We start from the raw sequence: 17,375 nt of genomic DNA, 5'->3' as shown, positions 1-17,375 counted from the left end.
TATGAATCAACAACATGGGCATCCCTCCCACTGGCTTTTATCTTCCTTTGATTTTTTCATTATGCAACCAAGATGATTAAAAAGTCTTATCATCTTGTCAGTTAATATGAAAGAAAGTTTTCCCCTGAATCAAACATAAAACTATAAATTCAAAGAAACATAAGAGGATTAGACAAAGAGTGGAAACCAAAAAACAGCTAATGGCAGTTTTATAAAATGTCATCATACATTCAGTTTGACTTGAAAATATCAGGGCACATATCCATACACAGAGCTGTTCAAATCCCTTAGTGTACCATTACATTCTCTTTCAGCCTGGGGGCCTCAAATCACATCTCATGATCGATATCTCATGACCAGTATGACCATTAGTGTGAAACAAGACATGAAGAGACTCACTACTAGGAAAATTAACTGACTATTTATAAGCCGATTAAAACATTCTTATGTGGATGAGTAGGGTCACTAAGCAGCAGCTCTGGGCGATCACTTTGAAGGGATCACTATGTTAAATATGTCGTATGAATGAATCACATACCATATGAAATGAATGAGAGTGATTATATATACAAATGGCTATTTATATTCAAGTAGCCTACAACTGCTGATTTTAGATGTGAGATGAGAAAGTATTAAATAAACATTGCTCAATGAAATATAATCTATACATCAAATCAGGCATAAAACATAGTGATTGGTTGAAGAACTTAATTCAGGTCAAATCAGTCCTCATTACAGAGAATGAGAAATGATGCATGTCAGACAGACTAGGAGCGTTGGAGATAAAACAAAATATAAAATTCATTTGTGAAAGTGCTTTTTTTTCTTGTAACTGGTAAACTGCAACTGCAAGATGTGGCTATTGAGCTATACACACTTGAGCTCACAAGTTTGTGTAAAACAAGCATGAGAAGACAAAGCCACTTGTCTCAGTTGCACAAAGCTCGAAATACACTCAGACAGATGATTCAAAATGTTCATGTACAGATTGATGAGGGTGACGGAGCAATGTGGAAGTGGGTGGCCATGTATGCTAAGAGGTTAATGATTTTAACTAAACTGTAGTTGTAAATATATTTTATGTAACTGTCATACTTCATCCGTTTGACCTTGTGATTAATTCTCATTTTGCTTCATTACATATTTTTCCTTTGTCATGTTATTTCTGCTGGGCTGCATCTAACAGGTATTTTGAGAGAGTTATAATGAAAAGGTTCTTTCCCCTGTAGATGTGGAATATAAAGTTCTGATATGTGCCAGTGGGATGCACTTAAAAAGAATTTATCATCTGAATCCAATATACAGTAGCTGCCCTAAACATGCATGGTGTGTATTGCCACACCTTACTCAGTTTAAAAAAAAAAAGAAAAAAGAAAAAAACTGATTGAAGTTTTGTTTTTGTCAAGTTGGGTTTATATAGCCTACCTGTTTTGCATTATCAAAATGAAAATATGGGCCTATTCCTTGTACTTTTCATGCTAGGTTAAGATACTTGTTTAAGTCTAATAGTTTTTACAATATAAACCATTGGATTTGTACCACTAATGCTATTAAAATATAAATGCAACTCCTGTAACCTATTAATGTGAAGTTCCAGGATGTACGGTGTTTGTGTCCATGTTTTTCTTCACACTGAACTGAGGACACTTCCTTCAGCCTTTCTCTTTAATCAACTCCTTTGGAGTTTATTTTCCTGTTTTGAGTTTTGATACTGAGCTCACATAATAAGTTCTGGACATCAGCTCAACCTTCTAAGCAGACCGGAAGTGCCCAGGTGTTCCGGAGCTGCCATTTAATCAAATAATACAATCAAAATGCTCTCTAATAGCGGTATTGGTTTCAAACTGAACATCCTGTACTGAAACATGTAAACAAACATGAGGAGTGTTGGCTACATTTGTTTATATTCGAAAAGGCAGTTCATGTTACAGTTTTAATGCAGCATATAGCCTACTGTCAATATTGCATAAACTGATTTATTTAAGTACCCTATTTGTTGAGCACTGACATGACTAGGGACTAAAATATCCCTGAGGTCAAGATTTAAGATGCTCGGTTATGCAAACAACACTACCGGACAGAGCACGACTCCGCGCGGGGGTGGAGCGCGTTGTGCTATATGAGCGCGCGCTGAGAAATTCTACAGCATTCTTCACAGCTCTTCCATTAGATCGTTCATCATATACCACGTTCAGCGATGATAAGCAATGTGAGTACATTTTCTTTTGCTTCTACTTCTACTTCTCCCTTTTTTTGGTGTCATAATACTAAATTTACTTGCTATATCCTTTTTACTCATTATTTTGACGTTTCAGTTGTTGTTTTATTGCTTTATATATTTCATTTTATATCATACAATATATTGATGTAGTTATTTTTGTACTTTCTGTTAATATTATGTAGTTATGTAGTTATGTAATTTTATGTTTTGGCTGAATTTGATTGACTGCACATGCTATGTCATTACTTTCAACAATTGTTCTTACATCAGCAACAGTTCAAGAGACTAGTATGTGCAGTCTGTTACCTTTATAAAGCCTAACCTAACTGAATGAACAATAGCTGCATACTTCCACATGAATTCTGTGCAAATTTTTTAAATATCACTTTTAGTTTATTCCCGAGGTGTGACTCTGGAGGCATTTGAACTGCACACCTGCTTGTGAGCGTTATGTCAGGGGGCTGCAACAGACTGTGATTTATAACACCACTTATATCCTTATCAAAATTTAACTCACCAAGGGGCAGCTTTTTATAATCCAAATCGGCTGTCATAGAGCATTAGGAGTGTTTGAATGCTGTTCCACTGTGTTTGACAAATCCACTCAGTAAGTGTGATTTGGTGCTCTGTCACTGGCCTTGTGAGTGATGTGTTTGAATTATGTAAAGGTCAAGACTTGGCCCTCTGATGAATTACTGTTATATTGACAACAAATTCTCTCTCTCTCTCTCTCTCCCGCTATATATGTGTGTTTTTATGTAAATATATTTTATTGATTGTGTGGGTGCATTTTTCATATCTTTTTATAAATATGTCCTCTTTCTGATGGAGTAAAGTAACTGTTGATGCTTAAAGCAGCTATAGGGAAAATGGTAAGAAACAATCTGTCAGGATGAGCGCTGCTCACATTGAGTCAGTTTTTCATAACAAGCTCCCTACAGGATGTGACTTCTGACCTAATGTTCAGTGTCACGTCTGACAACCTGAAATAGAGACATCAAGAAAGATCAAAGATGGATGATTTCTGTCTCATTTATGTTCCTTTTCTGTACGTTTGTGTGTGTATACACATGTGCGTGTGTGTGCATGTGTCGGTATGTCCGTTTCTATTTTAGACCAGTTACTCTGGTGAATTGACATGAAGGGGTGCAATAATCAATAAACACCTCTCAGAGAATGAAAACAACCAGTGTCTTTAAATGCCACCAAAGCGCTTTAAAATCAATATGTCACTTGTAGGACTTTTGGGCATATATCCTGATTCACCCACGGTTTTGAGTCCAATAAGCTGTGATTTCATGGTTTAAAAAGATTAACAACAATGTGTATTCAGAGGAGATTTTAAAAAGCTTAATTTTAAGAAGAAGGGGATTTTAATGAAAAGACGTGACAAGATGCTCAGTACAAAACACTGAGAAACAAAGCAACAGAGCATATGATAGAAACTTATTGCTGAATATTTAATTTTTTCAGTTTGGTTCACTTTTTACAAATAAGCATATCCTTCCTGGAAAAAGTGATGTGCACAGCTCATCAGGCGGGCTGAATGTGGGAGACTTTAAGTCTGTATTAGTTTTTCTAACATTTCATCATATTTAGGTTTTTTGCGGTGCTTTCCAGATATAGCATGGTTGGTGAATAATATTATTTTCCATGTTCTAGCTTAGAATATATCTTGCAATAGCCTCAGTACTTCATAAAGATGCTTCATTGCCATTGTCTAAGTCTAGTCCTTGACCAAACATAATCTTGTTCAGTGATTCAATATTAAATATCCTCATATAGGCTAATACTGATTGTGCCTTACAGAAATTGTTTGATCAAGCATTTTCATTCTAGAGACACGTAATAATGGTTGTTTAAAAATTATAAACCTACAATAGAAATGTCCCATTTAAACAGCTGAGAGGAGAATGACATTTCCACTTAGGTTTATGAAAATATTTTGAGGCAAATACCTGGAACATTTCATGGATACATATATATTTTATGATTGACTGCATGGTGTCACTATGAGCAAACTATGTTTTCGTTACTCAATTCGTTACCTTAATATCAATTTGACATCAAATATTAAGACTCGATCAAGATGCAGTAACTTCATTTTAAATTCAGTTTGGAGAGCAGTGTCTTCTAGTGATAACTGGGTGAAAGCAGGAAGTTAATCCCACACTGAAATCTGTTTAATGTATATGGAGGCCAATATGTTTGATGTTCAATTAACCTCAAGTCAATGTCATGTTAAAACATTCTGACATCAGTTTCATTTGCATATTTTACCTGTTTTTTGACATCATATTTGACATCAGTTTTTATGTCAATTTGACTGGGAGGTGACTGGAATTCACTTGTGGTAACTAGCTGCAGACCTGTAGGTTGCCAGGTTGTGTGACTTCCAATAAAGCTATTGCATGGCCAGTCTTGCAGGGTGACTGCTCATTTACAATGAGACTCCTTCCAGGAAAAATCTGCTAAATTAATGTGAGAACTCCTAAGCAGGAACTACTAGGCTGTCATCGCCCTAAATGGAAATGGTAGCAAATGCATTAATAGGAAGGATGTTTACATATAGTTCCACCTCAGCACAGCAGGACACATTCATAGTGTTCTTGACTCTATGCTGACCTCCATTGTACCTACCTCTTGTCATGTAAGTGCAAAATGAAGAATAGCAGTGATTGGCCTGATCCACCATATCTGAGGGATTTCCTAGGTTCCCTAGGAAGGTCTTAATATTTCCTTTTCCCAATGTTTAGAGCAGACATTGCTGTCAGTAAAGATGCTGCATGTTCAAGCTGTATTGTGTATCTTAAGCATAATGTGTTGGTAAGGTTCTGTAATTTGTTTTTATGGAAAAGGTATACAGAAAAGATCCTGCTGCCTCAAATATATCACTGAAATATCTCCTATGAGATATCATGCTCAAGTTTTCATAAACAGTAAAATAAACAGTGTTGCAGGCTGGAAACATTTATATATATACAGTAATAGATAATTGCTTCCTCAGAACTTCAAGTTTATATCTAACAATTTTAAATGAACATATCACAGTTATGTGAGATTTAAGTTAACACATCTGAGACAAAGTCAGAATTTTGAGATTTTGGGAACTTGAAGAAATAAAATCAGAAATGTGGGGCATTGTCCAGCAGGCACCCTGAGATCAAGACTTGATAAAGATGCTGTAACATCATTTTAAGTTCAGTTTGGATGCCAATTTCTTCCTGTGGTAATTGGGTGAAAATAGGATGTTATTCCCAAACTGAAATTATTTTAATGTTTATGTACACCAATATGTTTGATGTTCAGTTTACATCAAATCAAAGTCATGTTAAGTTTTTGAGTCATATTTGACCTGTTTTTTGATGTTTTTTTGTTTTTTTTTTTAAGTTAGAATTGCGAGAAGTTAACTCAAAATTGTGATATAAACTTTCAATTTCTAGAAATAAAGTTAGAATTGTGAGATTTTTTTCATTTACAATGGGAAGCCTCTTGTTTTGTACGCCAGATATCAAGACTATGATAGATGAAATTGGAGTGGTTTTCATGAAATATTTTATATATGTTTGGGGTCCTTTTTGCAATTGCACTTATATTTTTATTGTATGTGTGTGTATGAATGAATGCATATTTGTGTATGTATGGAGGGATGTATATGAATATGTGTGCATGCGCATATCTTTTATTATTATTTGGTGTAGTATTTAATATGTTTTTAATATCTGTTTTTATATTTCTTGAATATTTTCTTGCAATTTTATCTTTCTCCAAATATTCAGTCTAATTCAGTATTGCTTAGCAGAAAAGTAAATAAACGTTTTTTTCTGCAATTTATCTCTATTCTTTAAACAGTTTTTACTTTAAAACATCAGATGTTGCTCGCAATGCTTCTGGACATTTCAAACAACATCTCTCTTTCTTTATAGCAGCATCATCTATCTAACACCACCTGTCATCAAACCATGAGTGGCCATTCAGTATATCAGGACATGAACTCCTCAGAGTGGCCCACACTTTCTCCAAACTCGTCTTTCAGTCACACAAACCACAGCGATGAGTCAAGCAGGTCCAAGTCAAGTGCTCCAGCCGCCTGTGAGCAGGTACACATTGCACCTGAGGTCTTCCTTACACTGGGCCTCATCAGCCTACTTGAAAACATCCTGGTCATCCTTGCCATTGTGAAGAACAAGAACCTCCACTCGCCCATGTACTTCTTTGTCTGCAGTCTAGCAGTGGCTGACATGTTAGTGAGCGTGTCCAACGCATGGGAAACAATAGTCATCCACCTGCTGGCAAACAGGAGCTTGGTGATTGAGGATCACTTCATCCGTCAGATGGATAACGTCTTCGATTCTCTTATCTGTATCTCTGTGGTGGCGTCTATGTGGAGCCTGTTAGCAATCGCAGTGGATCGCTATGTGACGATCTTCTATGCTCTGCGTTATCATAATATAATGACCGTATGGCGAGCTGGGATTCTCATCGGCAGCATCTGGATCTTCTCCACAGGTTGTGGGATCATCTTCATCATCTACTCTGACACGAAGCCTGTGGTGGTGTGCCTGGTGGCCATGTTCATTGCCATGCTGCTGCTAATGGCGTCGCTCTACAGCCACATGTTCCTGCTGGCCCGTTCGCATGTCAAACGCATGGCGGCATTGCCGGGTTATAACGCCAACATCAGGCAGAGAGCTAGCATGAAGGGGGCCGTCACCCTCACCATACTACTGGGCATCTTCATCGTGTGCTGGGCGCCATTTTTTCTCCATCTCATCCTCATGATCTCCTGCCCACGGAACATTTACTGCGTCTGCTTCATGTCACATTTTAACATGTACCTGATACTCATCATGTGTAACTCTGTGATTGACCCACTGATCTATGCGCTCAGGAGCCAAGAGATGAGAAAGACTTTTAAAGAGATCTTCTGCTGTGACGGACTACGCAGCCTCTGGAACCTGGTCAGCAAATATTGAACAGGATTCCTGGAAGAACCTGTAGGGATGGACTGATGGATGAATGTGTGTATAGATGGATGGATCGGTGCATAATTGCAGTGGAGGAGGGGTTGGAGGTAAAGAGCCTGAACCTCTTAATTAGGAACAGTATATATTATTTGTACACACATTTCCATGTACCTCATCATGTGAAATGTTTTGATGTTGCAGTGGATGTTTCATGTTGTGTTGTAAAATACTGAAGTGTTCATAATATGACAATTTGTTATACAGTATGTACTGTATTTATTATAAGAATTACATCTTCCTTAGCAGGAGAGAGTTGTCAGGTCAATGCATTTTGTGCACAAAAACAGCTTTAATATTAATATGTTGAATAGAAATGTGTTCATTTTCAGATATTTTCTTTTTTATGAAAAAAACCGAAACAGGACAGAAACACAACCATAAGCAGACATAACAAACAAAAACATAATTACGCAAATCTAATACATGTATGCAGTATAGAAACAGTATAGAAACATACAAACTGTTGTGAATAATATTGTAGTACATCTGGGAAACCATAAAAGTCTTACAATATATGTACCTCAGTGCTGTACATCAGTATGCATGCAAGATTTGTTAAAATAACTGTAATGAAATTAAATATTTCATTGTCATGCAAGCAGAGAATTATTATTTTGTATCATTGTGAGATAAAAGATTCCATTTATAAGTGTGTTGTGCAAATGTGCAATGAATGTAATATAAACATGTACCTGTAAATGGTTGAGATATTTTGTCTAGTCTTCTGATTTTTTATTGCAATTAAAAACCAGCTGGTAATTCTTCTTCGTACAGTTGTATGGGTATACTATGATTTCCAAGTATAGTATCTCATAATGAACTACTGTGTGTGTGGACAAATATATAATTTCCTCCATACGAAAAGATTTTGTTACACTTTATGATAATATTCAATTTATTAGCTTTAGATAATGCACTAAAACTCATGAACTAAAAAATAACAAGGGTCAGGTTTTTTATTTATTGATTTTTTTACTATTTTGGTGTACTTTTTTTCAGCAAGGATGGATGCATTAAATTGATCAAACATTATTTCTGTTTTTATTTAGTTTAACTTCAGGTACCAAAACTGAAACTGGAACTGTATTTAAAAATAATAAGGAAAAAAAAAATTAAAATGAAAGGCACAACAAAACTACTAAACTTTAATACTAAAATGGAAACAAAATATAAAAAAAGAATTCAAAGTTTTAAAACTATAACTATACTATAAACTATAGAAGCTCAGGTGCATAATATTAACAAACACCACTTTTGATTTTAATAATGTACTAGTATATTTATACATTAATATTAACTAAGATCAAAAATTAACTTAAAAGTATTTTTCATTATGTTGGTTTGTTTTAACTAATGCATTTAACTAATGTTAACAAATATTGTGAACTGTTACCCAAAATGTAATAACCTAGGTTTTATATTCATAGACTAATACATTTTAACAAGTTGAATTATAAATGATCACAGTTAAATGTACTGTGAACAAACATATTATTAAACAATTGATAACCAACACTGTTGTAATAAATGTTTATTGTTACCGTACTTATACCTAGGCTAGTGCATTAACTCAAGTTAATGATTGAGTAACAGAGTGTTACTGCACTGTTTGTTTTAAATACATGTTGTTGTGGTCTTTCAATACCTTTAAATTGAATCTTATATGCAGCCTCTTCATTTCCACTTGAAAAAGCAGTTCTGTAGACTTTTTTTATTCTTCAGTAGTGTGAAGCAAGTACTGCTGAGACACACGCGTCTCACTCAGACACATTCTTTAAAGATCCTTGAAGCTGAACACAGGAACATTTTCTTGTAGGTGTTGCGCAGCTCTGTGCTACGGAAAGCATAAATGGCTGGATCAATGACTGCGTGACTCACCAGTAGCACTACATGCAGCTGGAAGAGCGAGCGGTAGCACTCACAGTAGGGGTTCTCTGGACAAATCATCATAATCAGCAGATGAAGACAGAAAGGAGCCCAGCAGGCCACAAACACCCCAATCAAGATGGTGAGTGTCAGCGCCCCCCTCAAGCCACTTTGTCTCTGGCGCGCGTGAAGTCCTGGCATTGATGCAATCCTGTTGGCATGGTGGCGCGCTAACAGGAACATATGTACGTAGAGCAAGAGAATGAAGAGCAGAGCTGTGAAGAAGGGCACAACAAAGAAGATTTTCACTGTAGCGGCCTCGAAGAACCCGATCATGAGCACTCCGCTGGTGCCGCACAACACCCAGATGGTGGACAACATGACCACCACGCGACGCATGGTCATGAGCGTGTGATAGCGTAGCGCGTGGAATATGCTGATATATCGGTCCACGGCTATGGTGAGGATGCTGAAGATGGAGCCCAGGAAGCACATGCAGAGTAGAGAGTCCATGATGTCGTCTATATTTAGCTCAAAAAGACGGAGGGAGTTCAGGTGTCCGGCCTCTTTAAACAGCAGCAGGATGTTCTCCAAAGCCTTGAAGAGGCTGGAGATGGTGTTAAACACGGCCAGGTTGCAGATGAAGCAGTACATAGGGGAGTGAAGGTTCCTGTTTTTGATGACAGCTACGATCACCAAGATGTTCTCGCTCAGACTGGCCACGGCGATGGCCATGAACACCTGATTGGGGACCTGAACCTCAGCGCAGTCTGTGGGGTGTGTGGATAGAGCTTCAGTGCTTGAGTTCATGATCGATGGAGTACACTTGCTTGTTGGATTGTAGATAAGCTGAAGATCTGATGTGAAATGACCTGGGGGAAACATTTTTATTATTATTATTAAGATACAATGGATATAATTTGTTCACCTCTTTGGTCTATTTTTATTCAGCAAAAAGAGACAGTAAAGAAGCTTTCGATTTTCAAAAAATGTTGTTCTTTTGAACTTTCTATTTTTAATGGACATCAGTCAATCAGTCAATCAATCAATCAATAAAAGTATCACAGTTGCCACAAACATATTCTGCAGCACAACCATTTTCAACATTGATAATATTAAGAAATGTTTCTTGAACGTTTCTTGAGTAATGGCTGCTGAAAATTCTAATTTAAAATATACATTTATAAAGTACAAATATTTCAAAAATTACATTTAAAACATATTAATGTTGAAATGTGTTGAATTTAAAAAAGTGAAACAAAACAACAAAAAAACACAAACAGAGCTCCAGACAGACGGCCAACCACACACATCGGCGTCATCTCATATTAAAATATGAAACAGTTATTTAAATTGTATTAACATTTCAAAAATATTGCTGCTTTTGAAGCAGTACTGTATTTCTGATCAAATAAATGCAGCCTTGGTGAACATAAACACTATTTTCAAAATAGCATTATTATAGCCTAGCTTTTACTAACAGAAATAAAAGGAACACATTTTAAATACAAAAATGCAAAATTCTGTTATTTCAGTGAGCTGTCAAGTCAAACATCTCTCATTTTTTAGTTTAACTTGATGTACTAAAAAACTACAACAGAAATAAAAACAGTATAAACATAAAAATGACAAAACACACAACAAAAGTCCTGAAACTTAAGTTAAACCTAAAATGACAAATCTAAAAATAAAACATAATTTAAGATATCATTAAAAACTATGAAAGGATCCCAATGATACTAGAATAAAAGTTTCAAAAACATTAAGATCCATAGAGGTTTTCTATCATCTAATGCTCAAAGAACATGTAAAAGGTATTAATGGTGAGGGAGAGTGGAGAGCCACTGGATCATACATGAACCAGAAGAAAGAAAAGATAAAAAAGAATGAAAAGAAGCTGTTAGTGATAATGAGGCAGAGACACTGTGCCATGGGTCGCAATAATGAGCATTATATGAATCATTTCTCGGCCCCAAGGAGCATCAAATGTTCCTCTAAGAGTGTCACAAATATGATATATATTATGACAATGACAAAATATTATGACAAAATTATACATAAAAGGTTTCTAATAATGTTTTAGACTGCTTTTCCAACACTGAAGATTTAAAGAACATTTTAAAGTATTAAAATTATAAACCAACAAAAACAGTAGCCTATCCATGTTTTTTTTTTTTTTTTTTTTTTATAAAATTGTAAAAAATATAAGCCTAAAAAATTAAGCCTCTACACCTCTTGGAACATGACTGAACAACATTTCACACTGAGAATCCATTAGAAACATCAAACAAAAAAAGTTCATTTGTTTTGTTTGATCCATTATTTATTAATGTATTTCAACCATTAAATCTGCTGTACATTTTTCAGTTATGTAAGCTCAAAGGCAAGCGTAATTAGAACTTGAAAGCCCAGACCAGACAAGAACAGAGCCAGTGCTTAAAACCTCCCATGTCGACAAAAATCCCCCATTCCTGACAATTAAACTTCTATTCATCCATATCAAGCACATGCCCACTTTCAGACAGTTTAAGACCATCTGAAAACAGCTGGATTTGCAGACACCGATCACCAGGTTGAACTAATTTATCAAATTATTCAATATTTGTCACATTTACTTACTGTTTTTCTCAACAAACATCAAATTTTCCTCTGCTTCATGGAATATCTCAGAGACATCAGTCTGGTGGCACCGGAAAAGCTCTGTTCTGGCTGTTAATAGACAGCGTGTGGTCATGCCTGTGTATTTGTGTATCCTTGAATACTCAAGGCTGTGTGAACCATTTGTGTTTATGTTCCTTTTGACCACAAATAAAGCACAACGCAAGGCCTTTCCTCCCTAACACGCTTTATTTATCAAACCTTGTTACACATGTGTTGCATCTGTATTATCTGTTTCAATGATGGGTGAAGTGGCTTGTTGATTGTTTAACCTTGGTCTTTTTAAAGAGCAAAAAAGGAGTTCAGTTCAGATGTTCTGATTATAGTTTCCAATAAGTCTAAAATGAACGAGGTTAAAAACACAGAAACAGTTCCCCATGCATAACTTTTCAGTTTAAACACCCATTCTACTTGAAAAAATAAATAAAAAAATACATAAAATGAATGAATAAATAAACTTTTTGGGTTTTAGAGACTTTTCAAACTTTATTCTACCACATAATCATAATTAAAACCATTATAAAACAAGATGGAAACACTGAACAGGTAGTGAATGTATTGAACGAGAGTAATTGTTGAAGAGCAGTGAACTCTACACGAGCAGGTGGACTTTCTCTTTCAAGTGATGCACTACACTTGTAATTATGGTAAGTCGCCTACTGGATAAATGTTCATTAGTATGTATAATCGTGACAGAGGCGTATTTAATGAAAGTTTTTATTGCAATATATTTGCAATATGCCATTTCTTTCTAAGCTTTTGTGTGTGTGTGTGTGTGTGTGTGTTTGTGTGTGTGTGTGTGTGTGTGTGTGCGCGCGTGCGTGTGATTACGTTTAAGTGTAACAAGAGTTTCATTGTCCAAAAAAAGAATAAAACGAAAAAAAAAAAAAAAAAAAAAACTCAGTGTGAATGCTGCCACCAGCTGGAGAGACTTGGTAGTTGAGTGAGAAGCTGAGAAACTTGTGGAAAGTCTTGAGTGAGACTCTTCGTCGTCAGCAGCAGAGGTCACTAGAGTAGTAGGCTACTAAACCAGAAGGGTTTGGATGTATTACATTGACAAAGTGACTATAAAGACATGTTACAGAAAGGTTCTATTTCAATGAAATATTGTTCCTTTGAACTTTCTATTCAATTTAAAAAATCCTAAAAATGTATCACAGTTTCCACAAAAATAATAAGTAGACGAATTGTCAGAGTTGATGATAATATTATGTAGATAATAATATAAGATAATAAGTGTGAACAAGTAGTAGTATACTAACAATTTTATAAAAATATCCAGGTAAAATAAAATATATTCCAGACTTTTCAAGGGCCCTCTCTTCCTTCGGGGCCCTGGTAATTAGTACTGGTTTTACCCCCAGTCCGACGCCCCTGCACACACACACACACACACACACACACACACACACACACACACACACACACACACACTTATTTATTTATTTATTTATTTATTCTTTTATTTGTAAATTTTGTACATAGGAAAAATGTTTTTGCACATAGGATAATAATTGTTTTTAGAGTGGTAGACTGATTTTTGCACTGAATATGATTGCACACAATTTCGTTGTACTTTTGTATTATGACAATAAAGAATCTGATTCTGAAGTAATTTATGTATTGAAAAATCCAATATTATTTAGGCTAAGTAATTTTAATTTAGTTAGCGCAAGGTACGATAACAGTGCGTATTACTATTTACTGCATTTTTGGCGTATTTTGTATTTGGTTACCATGACAGTTTTTTGGTCAGAGAATGAACTCTGTGTTTCTATTGAGTGGCCAGTAGAGGGTGTTGCACAGTCCATCTGCATTGCCACGGCCCATGCTAGACGGGAGCGTTTCGTGGATCCTTGAACGCCTGCAAACATTTCCTGATCTAGGGATTCGGTAACTGTGAGTCACTATTTCCCGGACTGAGTTTTTGCTCAAACGTTTCATGTTATGCGGTGGTTACTCTAGTCCATAGCAACGGCATTTTGTGGGGTGTTTATAAATAGAAAGATTTGTATGTTCATTGTCAATGCATGACTCAACAGTTTTAACAACCAGTAATGTTACTCAAATATATCCTCGTTGATTCAAGGGAGTTCTCTTCTATAGACCTGATTTAGTCGTTTGGACTGCAATAGAAAGTGTAGGGTGTGTTATATAATATTGTGAATTAACGTTACAGGTACTAATGTCCTTTAATTAATTTGAATAATTCGAAATTTATATGAATGTTATGTAATTTTAAGAAGGTTTTAGTAGTGTAATGCCACCCAAGTGAGTGTGTCTGAATTCCATGTTGTGAAAACATTCTGGTTGGAACCTGTTATGTCTTGTAATTTGCTGCATGTGTCCTAAATCTCCACCCTTTGACCTCCCAGGACCACCACAAACGTTTTATAGGTTTACCCTAAAAACAAAGAAAAACCCTCCAAAGTCTGCAGATTATATCTAGTATACTTGTGTCATGACAACTCATGCCACTCAAGGTGGAGAGACATTTACCCCGGGGAATCTCATTGTTATGTTGGAATGCTGTGGTTGTGTGTAATAATGTGACATAATGCTCACCCTGCAGCGTTACACAGCTCTCTGTGTTTCAGCAGTCAGCGGTCTCTCATAGACTGTAGGTACTGGCATCTCTGGGACTTTTCCACTGATCCACTCATGCCCTTGTTCCAGGATTGTCTGCTTTTTTCATAGCTGTCTCTCCTGCCGTCTTCCCTCATGGTGCTGTTTCTAGAAGAGTTTTTGTACTCAAACAAACAGGGCCCTAAATTATTAGTTTATTTATTAGTTTACAAAATTATTATTTTGTCATATTTATTCCTTTTTTCTGTGTAGCCTTAATTTATATTTGTTTCAGTTTTGCTTTTAGTAATTCACTTTAAAACATATTTATTTTAGTTAGTTTAATTTGATCTAATATTAGTATTTTATTTCAGCTTTATTAACAAAATTATTTTAAATAGTTTTAGTTAACAACACTCTTAGAAAAAAAGGTACAAAGCTGTATCTAATGTATCTTTTTACCTTATTTACCCCTAAAGGTGCCTATAAATATACCATAAAGATGCATATTAGTACCTAAATGGTGCATATTAATAAAAGATATCGCCCCAGTGACAGATTTTGTACCTTTTTTTCTGAGAGTGAATAACACTGGTGTGCAGGTTTGATCCTGAATCCTAATATGCATCAGAGAGTTGATGGAAGGTGACTAGTTAGTGGTGTTTAAGGAATCGAAGCACAGCCTTCTTTCCCAGAAAGGATTCGTCTCATCCACTCCCTCTCCCTCCTTTTACCAAGACACCTGATTGGATAATTCATTTTTAGTATGTCCACCCCTCCGGAATAAATACCATGCAGAGTTTTTAATATAAGGCTGTTTTCTGCGACTTTCCCCTTTAAAGCTTCATGCAACAGCAAATGGATGTATTCTGGGTTTCTTGGATGGACGTACAGTATAAAGGATATTTTTCTTTGGCTCATATGTTTGGATGAGTAGATCTTCGGAGGACTCTTTGGACTAGCTTTAAATATGTGGAAATATTGATTCGATTTTTTTTTTCTTATTTAATTTTAAAATTATAATTGTTTTTCTATTTTTTTTTTGTTTTAGCTTGGGATCAGACATTATTTTATTTCTTTTTTTATTTTATTTTGTTTTGCTGTGGATAAGCCATTAGCATGGAAGTGAGTTCATTTACTGTCATTTCTCACAAGTTACAGATTAGGCCTATATAAAAAATGATAAGGCGAGACGATTCTGTGACAATGTGAAATACAGTAAAATCTGTATTCCCTTGTGTGGGCTTACTGAGTCAGACTTGACTAGCTCCGCCCTCCTTTCCTTCGCTTGCTCTTTTACTCCTGCTCCTCCTGCTCCTCCTCTCATTTCTTAGAGGCGTGAGTTTCTGCCAGAGACTAAGAGCGCGAGTCAGACCAGACACTCTCCCTGCAGAGTTTCAACGGGACACAGCAGCTGTAGAAGCCCTTAGTAACCCAAACTCTCTCTCAGCTTTACCAGGTCAGTGATTCAGGCATTTTGACTAGCAGTACTGCAAATTGTAAATGCTCAAAGCCCAAATCAATTTTTAATTAGTGTTTTTCATGGCTTTTTTCGTAGCATTGCACAGTAGTTACTCCTTGTTACTCCTGTAATTGAGTCAAGGGGGAGTGTCACATGTGCCGTCTCAGCTCATTGTAATGTTTGGAATTACTTCAACGTTCCAAAACAAACATGCAATCACAGCTCTTGTGGATGGGACTTTGGCTTGCATGTCTGTGCTGGTTGTGTTTAAAGTGTGTCAAAGTTTGTGTCGTATCCAAGAAAAGTTGCAGTGAATGCATTTTAAACCAGTCTGACAATTAGATCTGAACCAGCTTAGATTATTTGGAAGTGAACGTATTTTAGATTTCAGAAACAAGTTTGAGAAACGGAATGTTTATTCTTGGAAGTTTGTTGCTGAACGTACTTGGATGTGATCAGAGGTTGGGCGTGGCGGAAACAGTAAGACACAAAGTGAGGGAGAGGGATGGTGGAAAGGGAGGGAAGGGACGGGAAGGAGGGCCAGAGTTTATAATTTGCATCTACTTATTTTTTTGTAACCATAAAGATATTGCATATCAGTTTAAAACTGTAAGATTGTGACCGTAAAAGATGCCTGAATGTATCTGCTGTGAAATATGTCTATTCTATTTCTCCCCATTCTATTCTATTCTATTCTATTCTATTCTATTCTATTCTATTCTATTCTATTCTATTCTATTCACTGTACAGTTTCAGGCTAACAGCACCAAATCCAGTCAGCTATGGAGACTCCAGGTCAGAAACGAAGCTCCCGCGGAGGGACGACCACCGTCCTGTCCCCTACCCGCATCACTCGGCTGCAGGAGAAAGAGGATCTGTGCAACCTGAACGACCGTCTGGCGATCTACATCGATAAGGTGCGCTCTCTAGAGACAGAGAACGCAGGTCTGCGTATGCGCATCACCGAGTCGGAGACGGAGATCAGCCGTGAGCTGAGCGGCATGAAAGCAGCATACGAGGCCGAGCTGACGGATGCCAGGAAGACGCTGGACTCGGTGGCCAAAGAACGAGCCCGACTGCAACTGGAGCTCAGCAAGGTGCGCGAGGACTACAAGGAGCTGAAGGCCAGGTATGTGTGCAGACCATGGATGTTATTCCATGACTTAATTAGCTTTTTTAAGTTTAAAAGTAAAATTTTTGAGATGAACAAGTCCTTTAAAACTGCAAACCAGTGCTATTCCAGTAAGTGGATCCATGTCTGGAGTCAGCAGTAGCAATTACCATGACTCATTCCACCCAGGAGCTTAAAAAAATTCCACTAGTTTTAGTTTCTGAATGGTGCAGGTTACGGATCATAAATCAGGGACGCAGAAGAGCTGCAGACAGTGGCTGATATTAGGGCTCTTTTCCTGTAATTCCTTTCAAACATCCAAAAGATAAGTTTAACCCTAAAGTGTAGAATGGTGCCGACCCCTGGGCTCTTAGCCTAGTCCTCAGCTAAATTTAGCTGAAACATGAAGGCAGTTATCTGCAGTTAACATCTGCTTATTGCTCTTGTCACTAAGGCTGACAGCTC

The 17,375-nt window shown here is 36.5% G+C and overlaps 3 protein-coding genes across 7 annotated transcripts in view; 2 read left to right on the top strand and 1 right to left on the bottom strand.

Annotated features, from left to right (window-relative positions):
• The first annotated feature begins 1,998 nt into the window (after positions 1-1,998).
• mc5rb (melanocortin 5b receptor) lies at positions 1,999-8,007 on the top strand. Of its 2 annotated transcripts, none has more exons than XM_019123806.2 (2): positions 1,999-2,209; positions 6,151-8,007. In XM_019123806.2, the coding sequence occupies exons 1-2, from the start codon at positions 2,198-2,200 to the stop codon at positions 7,195-7,197; spliced, it is 1,059 nt and encodes a 352-aa protein (XP_018979351.1). In that variant the 5' UTR covers positions 1,999-2,197; the 3' UTR covers positions 7,198-8,007. The 2 variants fall into 2 exon arrangements, with proteins under 2 accessions (XP_018979351.1, XP_018979343.1); XM_019123798.2 differs by having other exon boundaries at positions 6,148-8,007.
• A 757-nt stretch (positions 8,008-8,764) lies between these two features.
• On the bottom strand, positions 8,765-14,633 carry mc2r (melanocortin 2 receptor). 2 transcript variants are annotated; one of them, XM_042741186.1, is made up of 2 exons: positions 14,338-14,633; positions 8,765-9,986 (listed from the first exon to the last, which is right to left on the bottom strand). In XM_042741186.1, the coding sequence occupies exon 2, from the start codon at positions 9,922-9,924 to the stop codon at positions 9,010-9,012; it is 915 nt and encodes a 304-aa protein (XP_042597120.1). In that variant the 5' UTR covers positions 9,925-9,986; positions 14,338-14,633; the 3' UTR covers positions 8,765-9,009. The 2 variants fall into 2 exon arrangements, with proteins under 2 accessions (XP_042597120.1, XP_018979335.1); XM_019123790.2 differs by lacking the exon at positions 14,338-14,633 and adding an exon at positions 11,734-11,857.
• The window catches only part of LOC109094578 (lamin-A-like), a 23,920-nt gene continuing 20,078 nt past the window's right edge, over positions 13,534-17,375 (top strand). Inside the window, exons 1-3 of one of the 3 annotated variants that reach the window (XM_019108287.2) lie at positions 13,534-13,671; positions 15,672-15,796; positions 16,550-16,928. In XM_019108287.2, the coding sequence (XP_018963832.1) occupies positions 16,582-16,928 (347 nt within the window). In that variant the 5' untranslated portion in view covers positions 13,534-13,671; positions 15,672-15,796; positions 16,550-16,581. Of the gene's footprint in view, positions 13,672-15,500; positions 15,797-16,549; positions 16,929-17,375 lie in introns of those variants that run through there. The other 2 variants (XM_042741185.1, XM_042741184.1) reach the window with 2 other exon arrangements.

Source organism: Cyprinus carpio, chromosome B16, assembly GCF_018340385.1.
Source record: "Cyprinus carpio isolate SPL01 chromosome B16, ASM1834038v1, whole genome shotgun sequence".
Taxonomy (NCBI): domain Eukaryota; kingdom Metazoa; phylum Chordata; class Actinopteri; order Cypriniformes; family Cyprinidae; genus Cyprinus; species Cyprinus carpio.
The sequence above is the reverse complement of the archived record's forward strand: the minus strand, read 5'-3'. Positions and strand labels throughout refer to the sequence as shown.